The sequence below is a fragment of the Quercus robur genome, chromosome 3, assembly GCF_932294415.1.
Source record: "Quercus robur chromosome 3, dhQueRobu3.1, whole genome shotgun sequence".
In the NCBI taxonomy this organism is placed as follows: domain Eukaryota; kingdom Viridiplantae; phylum Streptophyta; class Magnoliopsida; order Fagales; family Fagaceae; genus Quercus; species Quercus robur.
Genome location: NC_065536.1, coordinates 50,604,898 through 50,621,823, shown reverse-complemented (window position 1 = coordinate 50,621,823; position 16,926 = coordinate 50,604,898). Strand labels below are relative to the sequence as shown.

The following is a 16,926-nucleotide window of genomic DNA, read 5'->3' as shown; positions in this document are numbered from 1 at the left end:
CAAGCTTGTCTTTCACTCTTTCTTGTCTAGTCTAGTCACACAGAACTTTTACTTTTTATATTATAAACACAAGACTGCAGCAGCAATGGGAAAAGGAAATAACTAAAAAGAAAAAAGAAGAAGAAGTCAAACGCCAACACAGAGAGAGAGAGAGAGAGAGAGGGCATTGTGAGCAAACTGTTCTGCAATTGTGTGGGGGACTTGGTTGTGTGGTAAATCAATAAAACTTCTGACCTTTCAATTTTTCTATTGCTATGGTACAAGTAAGCACTACATGTGTTGGGATGAAAATTAGATTTTTTTCCCTTTTATTTGTTGAGGTAATTGTTAAAATACATATGCGTTCATTTTAAAGATGTCAAATGTTTAATTATTGTAATTTTTGACATATATCTTTATGGATTGTATTCTATTTAAATGAAAGTTATGTTTAAAATAGACTTATCTATAAATATATATATATATATATATATGTATGTATGTATGTATGTATGTATGTATGTATATTATCGGGTATAGGGGGTCAAAATGATAAAGTTTATTTAAAAATTTTCAAATTATTTAGGATAATTCAAAAAAAGAATTCTTTAATTTTTTTTTAAAATTTTGGGGGGCTAGGCCCCTCTCGATCATGCTAATCATCCGCCTCTATGAACACTGCCATGACCATGAAAGTTTAAATCCATACAAAATATGTTGTTGATTTTATATTTAGTAACTTAAACTAACAATCATTCTTCAACCATTTGATTTTAAATCCTCAAATTCAAAACATAATTGTAAATATTCATATTTAAATGTAAGTTCATGAACTAATTACTCACTAAATATTGGCATTTCATCTCATAAAAAAAAAAAAAAAAATTTCTTTGGTTATTAGTGAGGTACCAAGGTGTTCGTTTGAAGTTCAAGGAAGTGCAAGTAAGACTTCCATGGTAATCAATGCTATGCAATAAACATGTGATGAAGTTGAAGGCCATCCCATGCATTAACATGGTTGATCACCACTTTCATGGTCATGGCAATGTTTTCTCTCTCTCTCTCAAGGAAAGCAATCATCTCAAATTTATATATTAATAAAACTTAAAAATCTATCCATAAACTTTATGGATAGACCAAAAAAAAAAAATCAGTTTGTACTTATTCAAGTGATTTAAATTTAAATAATTTTATTACTTTTCTCCAAAATGAATCATAATTTTATCTCCAAATGAACCAACATATGGCATATGCCATTCCCATTGTGAATGCTCTTACAGGTAAAAGACAATGAACTCCAAATCTGTGCAGGAATGGCAATGTGTTCTCTCATGATAAATAAGAAATATACTATATCTTTTCATTGATTTGATCTCGATTCTTATCAATAAATGATAATGTTTCTAATGTGATGTTGACATGTAAGTGAAATCCCTATTTTGCCATTGAATGATCTGTTTTAAAATTTTATTGCATGTATTGTGTTTATCATAAAACTTAAAGGTGAATTGTCATTTTTACAAAATTTTGGGGGCAGCTTTTGTTTTGTTAGTGTAATTAGAAAAGGGAAAATTCAAAATTGCATTGAGCTCCCCCGAGTTTTTTCGGTATTACACTCAACCCATGTAAACTATTTACACTAATCACTCATGGATAATTGAAAATAGGTTAAAAAAATATTGAATCTTGTATTTTACTCTCCACTTAAACTATTATCCACATCCCTCAAATGAGAAATTACAAATTTTTTTAATTTTTAATATTATTTTTTTTTTCAGAATTTTTAGAGTCCTTTTTCAATTATCCAGGGAGATGAGTTTCTTATACTAAGGTTAGGTTTGGATAGCGCGTTTGCGCGTCTACGTTTCCCTCTTTTTGCGTTTTCCATTTTTTTTTTTCCCAGCCGCAGTTGTTGACCAAGTCTTTCATGAATAGTGCATCCGTGCACTGTTTATGGACCTACAAAGTTCACTTTTTACTCACTTTTTTATTAAAAATGGGTCCCACGGTACTATTCACACATTTAAAATTTATTTTGCTACAGTGTTTTTAATTTTAGCAAAATAAGTTCTATCCAAACGAACTCTAAATCAAAGTCAAGGTGAGTGTAATAGTTATAATAAAAAATCTCAGACAAGAGTTGGCCAATGCAATTTTTTCTAATTAACTATATTTGGTTTGACAGAAATTGATTTCTAGAAAATATTTTTTGTATTTATGGGTTTTTAGGGCGATGGAAAATGTCGGTCAACTAAAAATTATTTTATGGTTAATCGTAAAATAAAGGCACTTATGGTGAAAATTAGTTTATTCTTTCATTTTTTGTAAACTATTTTTATATCTCACCCAAAACTTATCAACCGAACCTTCACCCTCCACTCTCCACCATCTCCCACCCAGCCACAACCCTCCACTAACATCCATTGCCACTGATGGCCGGTAGTCGTCGGTCATCGCCACGATCCTTGATCATGATTTTTTTAATCTAAAATGTTCCCTTTTTAATTAAGAAAAAGCAAATTGTAATGGATGCATAATGGGTATTCCATCCAAAAAAGAAAAAGTGGAAGGGGTAATTGTAAATTAGGTAAAGCCACGTAGCATGATGAATGATTGGGGGGGTTAAGGTCGGTGGTGCGTGGAAGCCCAATGATAGTTGGAAAAGACCCAAAGGCAAAGAGCCCAATCATATTGGGGGCAAACCCCCAAAAACCATACCCAATTGCCACGCTCCACTCCATCTCCAACTCCAACAAGTCCCCATCAAAGATATTTGAATATATATTATTATTATTATTATTATTATTATTAAAATAAAAATAGAAATAAAAATCGAGAGCCACCCACCCCATCGAGAGAACCCAAAGCCCATAATCTAACTCAGACACTCTTTCTCTCTGCGTTTACCTTTACCCTTACCTTGCTTTTTCTCGATTTAGGGCTTTCTCTCTCTAACAACCCACCACCACTCGCCGCCTCTCTCTCTCTCTCTCATCGCTTAGCTGAAAATCTCAATCCCTGGCTACAAAACCCTTTTTGTCTTCTCGCATGGTAGACCGACGATTTTTCCTTATTTTTTAGGGTTTCGCTCTTCGATTTCTAGGGTTTTGATTCTCAGCCCTACTTCTCTAATCCGAGTGAATTTCGAGCTGAATAGCACGAATACATCCAAGGTCTGCAAGTATTTCCTTTTTCTTTCACTGATTTAATTGTATCGTTTTTTTTTTTTTTGGTTCTCCTATTGTTTTTTGGATCTCGCTTTGTTTCGATTTAGGGTTAAGCCTTTGTAATTTCTTTTTGTGCTTTTTTTTTTTTGAAAAAAGGGTCAGGCGAATTTTATGTGTTTGATTTTCTGATTTTGGGTTGGAGTTTCTATAGAAAATTGAATTGGGGTTAGGGTTTATTGTTTTGAAAAAAAATTAAAAAAAATTGTTTGGAGTTAGATTTTGAGATTTATATATATACAAAAAAGAAAAAAAATATATGGCGGCTGGGAGGCATGGGGGTTATCGCGAGAATGAGTTCAGGGACCGCGAGTCCAACTTTGATTTGTCGAGGAGGGATTTTGCTAATGGCAAGGAAGATTATGATCGGGTTAGGAGTAGTAATGGTAGTCGTGAATATAAAAGGGGTCGAGGTCGGGGGGATATAAGAGACAAGGGTAGGGTTAGGCAGAAGGATATTAAGGAGAGGAAAGTGGTGAATGGTGGGTATCGATCAGCTTCCAGTAAGAGTGATTCGGGCAGTAGTGGTGGTGGTGGTGGTGGTATTGGTGGGCCCAGGCGATGTGGGCTTGCGGCTAGGACTGTTGATAGGGAACCAGGTGAGTTGTCAAGTGAGTCTGATGATGCTATTGAATCCGAATCGCAGGTTAAGGATGCCAGTGTATCGAAACTGATGGAGAATGGGGGTCAGTCTCCACCTCCGCAGAGGAAGAGGAAGTTTTCGCCTATAATTTGGGATAGAGATGAGAAGGAGGTCAATAATTTGTCAAGAAGTAGGGCGTCCACGACAGTGGCAGCAGCCCTTCCTCCTCCCCCGCCATTGCCTAAGGCATACCGTCAGTCACCTAATGTTGTTCCAGATGGTGGTGTACAAATTTCTCCTGTTAAGAGTACTAAAGATGAGAGTGTGGAGCAATCTTCATCGTCATTTGAACCTCCTTTGGCACCTGGATCAGGGGGGCGTGCTTTGTCCGAGTCTCCAGTAGAATTGTCTCCTGGGTCGCCAAAGCAGCGGTGGGGTAATGATCTCGAAGCAGAGCAAATAGAAGATGATGATTATGTTCCAACCCGGAACATTTCGTCTTCAAGATGGGCAGCTGGGAATAACTCTCCGGTTGATGAAGGTGAAATTGTAGATGATGAGGAAATGCCTAGAAGGAGAAGGAAATTGCCTCCGTCGGAGTCACTGGAGGCTGGAGTACACAACAAGTCTTTGAGTCCAGAGCTTGGGGAGCTCAGGAGAGAAGGCTCTGAAAGATCTGCAGCTAAATCATCTGAATCTGATGAACTAGTTGCCCGTGCTAGGTCTTTGAGTGGGGATGATTACACTGGTAATAATTTAGACAAGGATGACTACATGGAGATTGATGAGGAACGTAATAAAAATTATAGTAGTGTTAGCCAGTCAGATACAGATTCTGGGGATGACGATGATTCTCAAGGGACACCTGAACTCTCTCCTTCAGCCCTTCCCCAAAGAAGCTTAAACATGCTTCAGGGTTGTAGAAGCGTTGATGAGTTTGAGAGACTAAACAGAATAGATGAAGGCACCTATGGAGTTGTATATAGAGCTAGAGATAAGAAGACGGGGGAAATTGTGGCATTGAAGAAAGTAAAAATGGAGAAGGAAAAAGAAGGTTTTCCAATGACATCTCTGAGAGAAATAAACATTCTCCTTTCTCTTCATAACCCATCAATTGTAGATGTTAAAGAGGTGGTGGTGGGGAGTAGCCTTGATAGCATTTTTATGGTGATGGAGTACATGGAACATGATCTCAAAGGGCTCATGGAAACAATGAAGCAGCCGTTTAGTCAGAGTGAAGTGAAATGCCTAATGCTCCAGCTTTTGGAGGGTGTTAAGTATCTTCATGATAACTGGGTGCTTCATCGGGATTTGAAGACATCAAATCTGCTTTTGAATAATCGGGGTGACTTGAAGATTTGTGATTTTGGGTTGGCACGACAATATGGGAGTCCATTGAAACCATATACTCATTTGGTGGTTACCCTTTGGTACAGGTGAGCTGCACTAGCATTTCCTTTTGCATAGAAAATGATTTTGGTCTTGTTATATTTTATTATATTTTGTATCGTTTTATTATAATTTCTTTACCTTCATGTAATACGTCCTTCAGTGCTTGATATTCATTGTCCTCTGTATTTGTTTGTAGGAACCAAAATGTTTATTGTATCCTACCAAAAAATGATAATTCATCTCAAATTAATTCATTCCCAATGGAGCTCGTTAATGGTGTAATTATTGCTTTTGTGGTTAATTTGTCAATTATTTAATATATTAATATTTTGGTGTACTCATGGGGAGAAAGCTCCGAGACAGAAGTTTTGTTACTACTGTTGGTGATTTTTACCCCTAAAAAACAAGTGCATGTAATTCATGTCAGGCGTAACTAGTCATATCTGTATGGGTTGTGTTTTGGTGTTAAATGTCTCTGTTTCATTTATATGTTATTATTTTTCTTAATCTCTCTCCCCATCCATCCATCTGTTATTTCATCATTGGCATAAAGTTGTAGTAGTAAATAATCCTCTGTTTGTTTGGCAGGGCACCTGAACTTCTGCTGGGAGCAAAACTATATTCCACAGCAATTGACATGTGGTCACTGGGTTGCATCATGGCTGAATTACTATCAAAGGAACCATTGTTCAATGGGAAGACTGAATTTGATCAACTTGACAAGGTAAATTAGCCTAGGTGGTTTTTGGTTCTGCTTGATTACTTCTTCTATTAGGCTTTTGTCATGACTCTATCGCTTATGCATTTTAAATGGTGTCAGATTTTTAGGATTCTTGGCACACCAAATGAGACAATTTGGCCTGGGTTTTCCAAGCTCCCTGGGGTCAAGGTCAACTTTGTTAAGCATCAGTAAGTATTAATAATCTAAATCTATTTTCTACCATTTACTGTGATTATGGTGTTCTTATTTTTGTCACTGTTTTCCCAGGCTTCCAGCTTTTGGTGGTTCTGGTCTGGCTATCTGGCCTCCTTTGGTGACCCTTTTCAACAGTTTTGAATGTTTGTATTAATCATAGACATGTTCTTTCAGGTATAACCTATTGCGGAAGAAATTCCCAGCTACATCATTCACTGGATCACCAGTTCTTTCCGATTCTGGATTTGACTTGTTAAACAAACTTTTAACTTATGACCCTGAGAAGGTAAATTACCAATTAACTTTCAAATCTCTTGACTAAACTTGTTATCACCAGCGTTTTGACATTTAAGTACTGTTGTGATACTTGCAGCGGATTACAGCTGAAGCTGCTCTTAATCATGACTGGTTTCGTGAAGTTCCTCTACCCAAGTCCAAAGAGTTTATGCCAACTTTTCCCGCTCAACATGCTCAAGACAGGTACATGGCCCCATAACCTATTTGTTTGAAGTCTGATTGTATTTTTTAAAATCATGCTATATGTATAATTAATCTGTTGCTTTCTTGTTGTAACTAGGCGTACGCGTAGAATAATGAAGAGTCCCGATCCTTTAGAAGAGCAGCGTAGAAAGGAGTTGCAGCAAGGGCATTTAGGGACTGGTGGTGTGCTTGGCTAAAGAGCAATGGATCTCTGAAGTGGCCATGATCTTCATACTTTTGTTTTGTACAACACTAACTAGTGATATGGTTGAGGTGAGAGACCTGCATTGAAATGAAGTTCCAAACACTGATTTGTCAGAAGATCAATCGTGCTGTTTTTTTAGCAGGCACTATTCAGTGATTTGGGTGGAAACTATTTTTTTGCCTCTTCCTGTCAACCGGAGTCATTGCAGGTTAACTTTGTTCTCCAGCTTTGGTCAACGTAGCTTGCATTGCCAGGTGTGGCATGGATGCCTTTTTTCTAGTTAAAAAAAAAAAGTTTCAGCTGAAACTTGTGTATGTAACATATTCTCATTGGCACATTGTAAACTTTGGATTTGAAAATTAGAACAGTATGGATTTTCTATCAGCTATCTGTTCTATCCTTTTTTAATTATCGCATTGTGTTTGCAAGAGACGGTTGGTTGGTGTGAAGTGGAGGGGATGCTCTTTGCTTTCCATTGACGAAGAAATTGACAGTAACCATAATACTTCAGAGGTAATTTATTCATTTGATGTCTATGGAATGTTTCCAGGGATCAGGATTGTGCTTTACATCCATGAGGGATAATGTTTATAATGTGGATGCTAGCATAGTAGCATATGCTGATATTTTGTATGTGTGAGGGAAACTGACAGTAACCATAATACGCATGATGTTCAGATGCCATAGAGGATGTTTATGTTCTATTGACCCTACCTGCATAAATGGTGGTGTGGTGGAATAGATGAATACTTCTCCTGGGAATATTTCTGTCCTCAAGATCCATGACTTTATTAACCAACCCACTGCAGAATATTTTCTAGGGTAGTAATATTGTTTTGTGCATGATTTGATTATTACCTACCTGTGAAACTTATTTATTTATTTTTTTTTTGGGGGGGGGGGGGGGGGGAGAGGGGTAATGTTGCTTGGTTCTCAAAGCACTGCTGCTTTCATAAAAGGCTCATACTCAATAGGTTTAATGTTTAATGGCTCCACATAATGGATTCAGTTCCTGAGATTGAGGTTTCAGACTTACTCTTAGGTGATCCAACCATGGCATTGTATAAAATGATTGCATTGAATCTTGTTTTACATGGAATGCTTATTGGAGGATTTGGATTATAAGAGGGCATGATGCCACTTAAAGAGATGAAACTTTTATTTATTAGTTATATATGTTAATTACTAATAAATTTCTAATTTAGAGCTGCAAACCCCCCCCCCCCCCCCCTTCTCTCCCTGAATGCTGCGTCTGATGTGTCAAACTGAGCATAGTTGAAGGTGCCTATAATTCTAAATGCTCTTTCATTTATTTAGGTTCAGGGCATTTATTTAGCTCTATTCTTTGCAATCCTATTTTGCTTCAGTCTATGTTGTGAAACTCAACTTTCATTATGCAAGAGTTTAAAGGCCTAAAGCGAAATCATAAATGTTCAGTTTCAAGGTTCTGATAAGGGGAATCATTTTGTAATTAGGTGTCTTTAATATTGCTTGTTCTTTAATGTTCAGTTTTCCGTTGCTGCTATGACGTTTCATAATGTAATTTGCTGCTCATGTCTTCTAAGCATAGTTTTATGCTCAATAGTATTGATACCTCCTTAAGAAGGCATGGAAATGAACAGAGTATTAGCTTTGTCCTATCCATTGTTACTCTTTGTACTAATGATGTGAGAAGATTCAAGATTTAACTAGTTCCAGAGTTTTTTATGACATTTGTCTGCGAATGTCACTGCAGTATCAAAGCAAGCAGGTTGAGGAGGTTTTCTGGGATTTATAGAACTTCAATTAGTTGTCCCTTCTGGCTCGCTGGAGGTACAATACAAACCTTTGTTATGTGTTTGGTTGCAATTAATTTATATCATAAATTTGTTTATGGTGTTAATTGTGCCTTTTGACTGCACATTGTTAGAAGTTCACATTCTGGTCATGTGGTGAACTATGGCCTACTCATGTAGTTTCATTTGACTCAAGTACTTGAATAAAGGAAATCAAATCAAAACATGGAGAGATTCTGTTCAGAATTCAATGCAAAACATACCATGGTCTTTTTTCTTCACTTGTATTTTAATTTTAATTCTATTTTTTGATAAATGAATCATAACATGATGGGGACCAGTACTGCAGTCTGTGTAGGCATACCGTCTCATCAAGTCCCAATGAATAGCCGTTGGCACCAATTAGTTGCTCTCTCTTCTTTTGCCTGTTAAGTGATATATTTGAATATGGGGAAAAAAAAAGATGCTACATCTTTACCTGGTATAATATTATCTTTACATATATGTGCAAATTATTGAAAATTCATTAATGTGTTGTAATAGTTGATACCTGGGCATGAATACTAGGAATGATATAGATTTATTTTTAAAATTCCTGGTATTTCTTAGAATTTCAAATGTGTAACCAGTGGTGCTGGTACATAGAGCAGGAGATTATAGAATCAATTCCTTTACTTGAGCTATGGTTTGGCGTTTGGGTTCACCTGATTTACTCATACTAATTCTGAGGCGCAGTTATTTCCGCTTTGTCAGAATTGCTGTTGGTCATCATACTGGGAATTGCCAAATTATATTATTACTTCCTCCGTCCTACTTTGTTTGTCCTGTTTGAAAAGTCAAACTTTTTAAGGGAACATTATTTATTGTCTTGTCTACCTTTTAAAAATGTATAAGTTTCCAAAACTACTCTTAAATAAATTTATCAAAAAATTGAATTAGTAAATTAATAGGGGTATAATAGGAACATTAGTAAATTAATGACTTATTTTTTTAGAAATAGGACTATTTTGGGACATCCCAAAATGGAATAGAGGACAAACAAAGTAGGACGGAGGGAGTATTTGTTAGAAGCCTATGCAATTCTCATCTTGTGCATAGTTGTTGATACTCGAATTTTTTTTTTGGTTCTGCCAGTGGGTGGTTGTAACTTATTTTCGTCAGATTTTTATATTAGACATTTTGGATCATGTTTGTTACTTTGTATATAGGTCTCCAGTTGATATCTTTATATAGTTGCTCATGTGGTATGATTGTAATATAGGCACTGCTGGAAGAGTGGGCTGCCTGGAGACGGGAAAATTATGAAAGTGTCCACTTTCCATGCTAAACCATAATGGAGATTCAGTAGATGTAAGCAGTATAGAAAAATTAATTTTTTTGTCATGTGCATTGTAATAGTTGTGTCCAATGGCAATGAGGTTAAAGCTATATATTCGCCAGGAAAATTTGCATGTTTTGCAACTCATTTTGTATTCACATTAAGTGGAGTCTTCTTGTGGTTGCTCCCTTTGCTCCTATCAGCCTGTCAGATTGGTCGGTGATGCTACCACAGCTGTGTAACGACCTTCTGAATTGTCGACATCAAGAATCTAGTTTTGGTGACTGGATGGTTATTGGTTAGCTGAGGTGATTGTTACTAACCTTTGCTTTCTCTGTTGGGCCAATTAAAAATGTCGTAATGTACTAATTCAGGATGGGGCTTGGGCTGAGAATGCTTCTAACATACCCCCGAGTTAAAAAAGCTTGACCTCACGAAGTTAATGTTATATTGAATTTATCAATGGAATTGCTGACACACCTATTACTTAGATGATGTTAAGAGCGAGAAGGACCTGACTGCTTGGGAATCTCCTTTGTAAGTCAATGATGCGTAATATTCATGGTTGTGTATTTGATTTTATAAGTGTTGACCTGCTGCACTTATTTTGTTTTTGTCACAATGTGACCAAATATAGATACAGGCCTTTAGATTCTGTGGTGGGTTCAGGCAATGTAGCTATATTTGCTTGATCTACTTCCTTGATATTTGGCTGGTCTTTCTAAATAATCTTTTCAATGAATTATCCATAATTTTTGTGTCAAGTGTAAGTCTCCTTCCTTCTCTGAATAATGGGGGCTTTGGTTTTCTTAGATACTCTCTTGGCTCTTTAGAAAAAGCTTCAGACTGGTTAACAGAAGCATTTGTCAAACAGTAAAACATATACACAAAGCACTAACCAGGTTACGTTCAATGAGAACATCGATTGAATTAATATATCTATTCTTTTTGAAGTAGTGTTTCAGCGTCTAATCAGACTATTTCACTCTGCATTTAATAAGATATTCCAAAAAATCGGACTGAAGGTATGATGAGTTTAGGACCTCCAAATTTAGGGCAGGTTCTTCAACTTTTTGAAGTAGTGTTTTAGCTTTAAACTGGACTATTTCACTCTTCATTCACAAGATATTCCGAAAAACTGATGGACCGAATGTATGATGGGTGGAATTTAGGACCTTCAAATTTAGGGCAGGTTTTTTAAGTTCATTAAACCTATCACTCGGATATTCCTAAAAGAACATTCCAGAAGACTGTTTGAAAGATCTTGTTACTTGGTTGATATCAAGTAGCTCGTTTCTTCTTGTTACTTGGCAATTGTATTGCCTCCAGAAAGGAGATTGTACAACCGTTCCATGACTATTCTTTTGAATATAAATTCAAATGTGCCTCATGCGTAACTTTTTTGACACTTCAACATAATAATAATAATAATAATAATAATGAAGAGAAAAATACGTGAACTAAATTTAATAAAAAAATAATACATGAATCAAATCGAAGATATATGCCATACAAAAAACACAAAAGCATGTATTAATTTATAGCTTGTAGTAACTTCCTATGCGTGGCACCATGTTGCAATAGAGTACCATAGAGACATGGACATTGCAATAGCTGCGTCTGATGAATGGGAAGAGAGAGCGACAAAAATTGGAAGAGGGACTTTTTATTATCGACTTTCTGTATGTGGTTGGCCAGGTAAAGGTATCATCTGAAAGTGAGAATGAATAATGTCTGAAGACTGCAATGACATTGTTTTCCTGGTGCGTATGTCATGAAGAAAAAGATCTGTGAAGCAACCATAGCTTAATGGAAAATTGTCACTTTGAAGAAGTGAGAACTATGGTTTTTCCAAGCACCCAGGTAACCAAAGAGAGCTCAATGAAAAAGATTGTGTTGAGAAGAGCCCTATCAACTGTCCATCCAAATATTGTAATCCCTCCTGGATTGGTCTGCAAATACATTACTGCAGAGAAAGGACTAAGCATCAGTTTCATATATAGTACACATAACATGGTATATACTTGGGAAAAAAAAATGTAACAATGTTGAGTTAATATAGGAACATTTGAAAAAAGCGATTACTACATTAAAGATCATGAATAGCAACCTTGTTTTGATCTATAAGATGCATGAAAGGAAAAATTCAGCTAACAAGCCCTCAATGTATTAACGATTTTCATTTTTAAGTTCAAGACCCAAATATATAGAAGCTAATTTTTGGAATGGATACACAGGAAAGGAAAGCACCACCACAGAGTGTTACAAATTAAAGATCAAGAACCAAACTTGCCCTAGTGTCACTTGTAGGCATTTGAAAGGCATAATATCTCACTTGTAGGCATTTGAAAGGCATAATATCAACGGATATATGAAAGGACTCCTTATAGAAACAAAGCATGCTGTCGAAAACATAACCAGTTGAAAGTAAAAATCTTCAAGGGAAATTCTGTGAATCATGGCATGGGTAAGAAGCATATTTATGCGTTTAAAGCAGATAAGGAAAGTCAGAAACATAATTGCACTAGAGATAAGAGTTGAATGGTTCGGATAGCTGAACTACAGAAGTTATTTCATGGGTAGTGATAACAATGGTAATACCTCACAAATGAATAACTTTTAGGTGTATCCTAGTTGGATAATCAGCATCCAATCAAAAGAGTAAAACAGCCATAACAAGAAGCAGATCATTTTCTCAAAGGATCTCTCAAGAAAGAAAAAAATCACCTGAAGAAACTTCATGTGATTCAATTGAAAAGGATGTCAGGATAAACCATAATCTTCTACACGTAGCTAAGAAGAGATCATTGATTATAAGTAATCAAATATGGGTTTGTTTCATTTCAGGAACCTCATTTTCTAGATAAATATTGAAACCTCCATAATAATCTCTTAATTCAAACTGAAAAATCTGCCTAAAATCTACGCTTTCATACTGAATTATTGTGCACATCAACAAGAAATAGAACATGATTCAACATATCTGAAACAGAATATCGACACAAAGCTTCATTCAATATTCATTTAAAATTGATGTAAAAATGAAAGCAATGGGCAGGAGCCTATGTGCACTCAACCTGACAGTAAATTGTAGAAAGTGGTCTGCATCCACATTCATTTACTCATTAATGTGTTTCTTTATATGCTTGGTCATTTGCTAGCAGCTATTTTTATTTTATTTTTGACAGCAAAAAAATGGACATTTGCTAGCAGTTATTATTGGAGCTGAATTCGTGATAGTTATTACTGAGTGCATGAGATGACAAATTGCATTATGTATTAATCTAACTTAAGCATGATTTCTTGATCTTTGACTGATCAAAAGAAAATCAACAGAAACAGGAATCAGATGTAATATGGAAACAAGATATGTGAATTTCATACCAAAGGCTTCTCTCTTGTGATATGAGGACATATAAGAGGCCAACTGAGAATTAGTGGGAATTGCAACATAATCCAATGACTCCAAATCACTTTCAGAGTAATTTATATCTATGTAGTTCAAAAAATTTTCAGGCTCCATGTTCCCAACATTATTTGAAACTCTATGTTGGGATGAATCTGCTGGACCGCATGTCACTAAAGCATGCCATCTACTTGCAAGTGATGTAATGGCTTGAGCTCTATGGGAAATTTTTGTGGCTGCATGCAAGCAAAGAATAATCCCAACGACCTGAACAATAGTGGACACCTGAAAAGTTGAAAGAGAAAATATGCAAAGAAAATTAAAGCTTGAATGTATGTAGCAGCTAAATTCCAATAGAAAGCATACAACAAAATTGGAGAAAATGCTAGGGATCCAATGTGAACTCAGCAACCGCAGATGCCAGTTAACATATAAAATTTTTATGTGTGGAAAATGCTAAAAACTTACTGCAAAATCACCACCATTTATTAAAGTAATTGTTCCACTATATCCCGTGGTCTGCAGTAGGGTCAGAAATTGGCTTGCTGTGACAACCAAGAATTCTAGAAGAAGATAGATTCGGAATCTATGGCTTATCTTAGAGAGATAATACCGCAGACGAATGTGTTCCTCAATATATACGAAGACATCAGATTCTCTTTCCAAAAGTTTCCCATAATCATTAAAGTGGATAACTTGCAGATTACAGACCAAGTGAAACAATACGCTCGCTGATAGAGAGATCAAACTCACATAAGTCCAAGATAAAATCAAAGCCAATAAAATAGCAACTGATAGCCACCATGACTCATGGGGTACATATAAAATGCGGATGACTTCACGTACAATCTTCAGGATGATACATGGTAGTGCCCAAAAAATGAGCAACCTTAAAGAACCCTATGAAAATAAATTAATCAAACAAATAATCTTAGTACAACATAATTTAGAATCCAATGACAACTACATATTGAAGCACTGGCAAGTACTTGTAAAGATTGAGAAGATAAAAGCATTTCTTATTCAGTGTCGTGAATTCAGAGGACTAGAGAAGGAAAGGAAAGTACTTAAAAGGTATGAGATTAGTATAGAATTAATAACTAGAGATGAGCTCATGTGCTATACTCTTCTCTTGAAGATTTGATTGGAAAGGAAGACCTGGTGATTTTGGTAAGCACATTATGTTCATACCATAAATGTCACCGCATTTTATATGGTCTTATCAAAATTGGGAACAGACAAAAAGAAAATCTTGAATTAGTATGCCAACTCATTAGTATGAACCACAATTTAGGATCACAAAGATCCATCCAATCATACAAATTCACCAAATCTTAACTGGGGTTGATCATGGGATACCAAAACTACATGGATAATCAAACTGGATTCCATATTCATAAATTTAAAGCACAAGTTTTACTTAACATCCATATCATATACTTAACACACTTTCACTGTTTCTTAAAGTAAATGCAAAAAATACCAACATAGCAAAGCATATCAGACAACCAAAAGCAACGCACACAGACTAATAATCCAAAGAATATAAGAAATGCTCACCCAAATCTGTTTAACATAATCGTCATGAAGCTGTGCCATTTTACCATTAAACCTGTCAACGAAGAGGAACCTCCTGATCCCATACTTGCGGAGATTGTGTGAAAGGCAGAGCAAAGAAACAGCAGCGAGGCAAGCCTGTGAGGCAACAATGTCTAGCTCGAAATTCTTAATCTGATACAACTCACAGCCAGAGCATTTTGATTGCTCCAACACCACAACTGGGAGTACCACACCGATAAGCAAGAAGGCAATCCAAAACAGAGCAATGCACAACCAAGAAGACTGGTTGAAACCAAGTAAAGTGAGAAAAGTTTCCAACTTTTTAAGTGTTTGGTCCAACTGGGTCTCTTCGTTTTGTTCTTGTTGCGGTACTTGGTGATTGTGGTTATTGTTTTGAATTGGAATAAGAAGTGGGGTCTGAGTAGGAGACTCTTCTGTGTTTATATGAATATCAGCCATGAGTTTATTGCTTTATTTGAGATTGGTCTAATGAAACTGAAACTGGTCGTTTTGGGAGAGAAATGGTGGAGACCCAGTTGATATTTTTGGAGGTAGTGAAGTATTTAAGGATCAAACACGCTGATCTGTCAGTCACTTTTTTGTTCCTTCCAGCCTGGCTTTGAGTAAGTAAAGCAAATCTCTCGTATCAAGCAAACAAAATATGATAATTGTGTGTGTAGCAAATTATTGGAATAGTTTGAACTTCACATTTTGGGTGAATCATAGCCGTTGGATCATGGATGATTATAAATTTATAATCTTTTTCTTTTTCTATCATTGACAGCCTGAATTGTGTAGCCAATAAGCTTAGTGTGCTTCTATGAGATTACTTCTAGAAGGGTTACCTTACTTTCAAAAAGTTACTCATTTGAATGAGTGGTAATGAAGGATAAATTAAGCTATTTATAATTTTATATGGAGTAGGACGTAACCTTGATAAATTTTTTTAGGTGTATTTCTTTTTCATATAATTGCTTAGGTGATGATAAAAGCACAAAAAGATAATTACTATCTTTCTCAAAGCTCTATTAAGTTACTAACTATTTTAAATCACTAGAGTTGTAGATTCTTGAAGATTTAAACTAACAAATTGTTTTTCTCTCCTTTCCCCGTGTATGTGTTAAAATATTTAGTATTCTTAAAAAAAACTCACAAATTGTTTCTTAAAAAAAAAAAAAAACTCACATATTGAAATTATTGAGAGTTAATATTTATGTCGTTTGGTATATATAGAAATTGAATTTCGATCATATTATAGAAAATACCATATCTAAAAATCTAAATTTTAAAACCCCTTTTCCTCTCTCTTGTCTTGTGTGTGTTTGTTTATTTAAAAAAGGGGGTTTTAAAATAGCCTTACACGAATGATTTTAGTAACTAAATAATTGATAATTTGACAACTATAGATAATTTTTAGAAGATAAAAATACCCTTAGACATTACTCAACATCTTATTTGAGTGAAAAAAAAGTATTTTTGTATTAGAATAAACTCTATAAATTTATTATTATTTGTAAATAGAAAAAGTGAAAAATTTAATTTAAATATCCCATTAGTAATCACTTTGAGAACACTTAGATGGTTTATTCAATGAACTTGAACGATATGCTGTAAATCAGTAAATGTAGAGGTCTCAAATTCCATATACCACACTATTAATCTATGAGGTAGGCAAAAAATAGAATAGTACTTTTACAACAAATTGGGACCTTGCTTATATATGTGTTTCTGTGTGTGTACACACACACACATATATCACATTAATAATTCTCACATATACAAGATTTGTAGTAATTGATATTTCCTACCTAAAATGTGGGAGTTAGGATTCTCACGTTTCATGGGAATTGAGATATTCATGGAAATTGTAATTCTCAAAAATTTAGTCAATGAACTATCGAATTTTCATGAATTCTCAAAATATAACAATTCCCATCCCAAATTCTTGTGTAACGAATTTGTCTTAAAGGATAGTTAAATTCAACTATGTTGTTAAATTGGCCAAATAGGTACATAGTTGAATTTAATTATTAAGAACCATGAGCACTAGTGGAGGGAGGGGGCGGGGGGCCATAACCCTTTGGCTTT

At 35.4% G+C, this 16,926-nt stretch overlaps 2 protein-coding genes across 7 annotated transcripts; one reads left to right on the top strand and one right to left on the bottom strand.

Moving 5' to 3' along the window:
- The first annotated feature begins 2,816 nt into the window (after positions 1 to 2,816).
- Positions 2,817 to 10,636, top strand: LOC126718241 (cyclin-dependent kinase G-2). 6 transcript variants are annotated; one of them, XR_007652873.1, is made up of 10 exons: positions 2,818 to 5,222; positions 5,767 to 5,902; positions 5,999 to 6,087; positions 6,269 to 6,380; positions 6,468 to 6,574; positions 6,672 to 6,847; positions 6,922 to 7,033; positions 7,209 to 7,292; positions 8,515 to 8,591; positions 9,816 to 10,636. XR_007652873.1 is itself a non-coding variant. In XM_050420351.1 (7 exons), the coding sequence occupies exons 2-7, from the start codon at positions 3,877 to 3,879 to the stop codon at positions 6,769 to 6,771; spliced, it is 1,890 nt and encodes a 629-aa protein (XP_050276308.1). In that variant the 5' UTR covers positions 2,819 to 3,152; positions 3,850 to 3,876; the 3' UTR covers positions 6,772 to 7,163. The 6 variants fall into 6 exon arrangements, 2 of the variants coding, with proteins under 2 accessions (XP_050276307.1, XP_050276308.1); XR_007652874.1 differs by lacking the exon at positions 6,922 to 7,033 and having other exon boundaries at positions 7,211 to 7,292; XR_007652872.1 differs by having other exon boundaries at positions 6,672 to 7,033.
- Positions 10,637 to 11,312: 676 nt separating this feature from the next.
- On the bottom strand, positions 11,313 to 15,398 carry LOC126718243 (uncharacterized). The gene is made up of 4 exons (XM_050420352.1): positions 14,839 to 15,398; positions 13,747 to 14,178; positions 13,257 to 13,563; positions 11,313 to 11,838 (listed from the first exon to the last, which is right to left on the bottom strand). Exons 1-4 carry the CDS (start codon positions 15,295 to 15,297, stop codon positions 11,693 to 11,695), a joined length of 1,344 nt encoding a protein of 447 aa, XP_050276309.1. The 5' UTR covers positions 15,298 to 15,398; the 3' UTR covers positions 11,313 to 11,692.
- Positions 15,399 to 16,926: the final 1,528 nt, after the last annotated feature.